Source organism: Zalophus californianus, chromosome 11 (genome assembly GCF_009762305.2).
Source record: "Zalophus californianus isolate mZalCal1 chromosome 11, mZalCal1.pri.v2, whole genome shotgun sequence".
NCBI classification, from domain to species: Eukaryota; Metazoa; Chordata; class Mammalia; order Carnivora; family Otariidae; genus Zalophus; species Zalophus californianus.
The window spans coordinates 19,780,801-19,782,633 of record NC_045605.1 but is presented as its reverse complement, the minus strand read 5'-3'; the positions used below and the strand labels follow the sequence as shown (position 1 = coordinate 19,782,633).

General features: G+C 45.0%; 1 protein-coding gene across 1 annotated transcript; it reads left to right on the top strand.

Moving 5' to 3' along the window:
- The first annotated feature begins 438 nt into the window (after nt 1-438).
- Nucleotides 439-1,374, top strand: LOC113914816 (olfactory receptor 10G9-like). The gene has a single exon (XM_035722982.1). The coding sequence runs from the start codon at nt 439-441 to the stop codon at nt 1,372-1,374; it is 936 nt and encodes a 311-aa protein (XP_035578875.1).
- Nucleotides 1,375-1,833: the final 459 nt, after the last annotated feature.

Below are 1,833 nucleotides of genomic sequence, written 5' to 3'. Positions count from 1 at the left end.
ATTCTCTGATGATAAGAGACTGCATCTATATATAGGGCATGTGTGTGTACATGTGCGTGCTTGGGCTTGTGTGTATTTTGTGTGTTGGGGGTTGGTAAAAGAAAGAGGAAGAGAGAGACAGAGAGAGATGTCTGGATAAAGACTTAACCATGGGAGAGCATGCCAATTCTGGAAAGTTGCTGGTTTGGGTATAAATTTTCTAATTCTACAGAAAACAGAATATACAATTTACCCCCCCTTTATCTATTTGGCTGATTTGGGTACTGTAATAAGGAAGTGACCAATCTTCCTCAAAGCCCCATGTAAAGCAAAAATGCCAATGACAATTACATCTTGTGTTTTCCATCAGTGAAAATGCAGTTACCATGAAATATGATCTCAGTAAATGTTGAGTTTGCTTTCCTCCCAGTAGGGACAGAGCTCCATAATTGGGAAGAAATGACAAACATGAGCGTAGTGACAACATTCTTCCTCATGGGGCTTCCCCATGCACCAGCACTGGACATCCCCCTCTTGGGAATCTTCTTGGTGATTTATGTACTCACTGGGGTGGGGAACCTCCTCATCCTGCTGGTGATCAAGGCGGATTCCCACCTCCACACCCCAGTGTACTACTTCCTGACCAACCTGTCCTTCATTGACATGTGGTTCTCCACGGTCACTGTGCCCCAAATGCTGATGACCTTGGTGTCCCCAGGAGGCAGGGCGATCTCCTTTCATAGCTGTGTGGCCCAGCTCTACTGCTTCCACTTTCTGGGGAGCACCGAGTGTTTCCTCTACACAGTCATGTCCTCTGACCGCTACCTGGCCATCAGTCACCCGCTCAGGTACGCCAGCACGATGAGTGGGAGGACGTGTGCCCTCCTGGCCACCAGCACGTGGCTCAGTGGCTCTCTGCACTCTGCTGTGCAGACCACGCTGACATTCCGTTTGCCCTCCTGTGGGCCCAGCCAGATCCAGCATTACTTCTGCGATGCCCCTCCCCTCCTCAAGCTGGCCTGCGCGGACACCTCCGTGAATGGGATGGTGATCTTCGTCAATATTGGGGTTGTGGCCGTGGGTTGCTTTCTCCTGATGGTGCTGGCCTGTGTGTCCATCCTCTGTTCCACCCTGAAGATCCGCGCCCCAGAGGGGAGCCACAGAGCCTTTCAGACCTGCGTCTCCCACTGCACTGCGCTCCTTTGTTTCTTTGTTCCCTGTGTTTTCATTTACCCGAGGCCAGGCTCCCGGGATGCTGTGGCTGGGCTTGTGGCAGTTTTCTACACGGCGCTGACACCCCTTCTAAACCCTGTGGTGTACACCCTGAGGAACAAGGAAGTGAAGAAAGCTCTGCTCAAGGTGAGAAGTAAGTCAGTATTCACTCAACGTAAATAATGAAGAAAGGACAGATAAGGCTAGCTTCTCTTTTATTTACTTAGAATTTAATTAAACCACCAACCTGAACACTATAATTGTAAGGAACATTTCAATTATCCAATCTTAATTTTAATTAAAATTTAATGCATTTTTAATTTTTCCCTCTGCATTGCTTCCCAGAACCCCAGTATAAGCAGCCATTTTTCATGACAATCTAAGAGGAAGGATGATGGCTTATTCTTCTCTTTCATGTTCTATCAAGTAACTCATCAGAAAAGTAGTTTATGTCTACCCTCTATATAAATATTTTCTAGAATTGTTCTGCAGTATAATTCACTTATATTTTGTTTTGTGCAATTTAAATCAAACCTTACTAAAGATATCTTTCTTTCCATTTTGAAACCTTTATATTGAAAAACAACACATGTAATATTTGCAATCATTATATAATATAGTATCTATATGATGAAATTTTTA

Coding starts and splice junctions, on each gene's coding strand:
- LOC113914816 (XM_035722982.1), top strand. CDS start 439: ATGACAAACATGAGCGTAGTGACAACATTCTTCCTCATGGGGCTTCCC.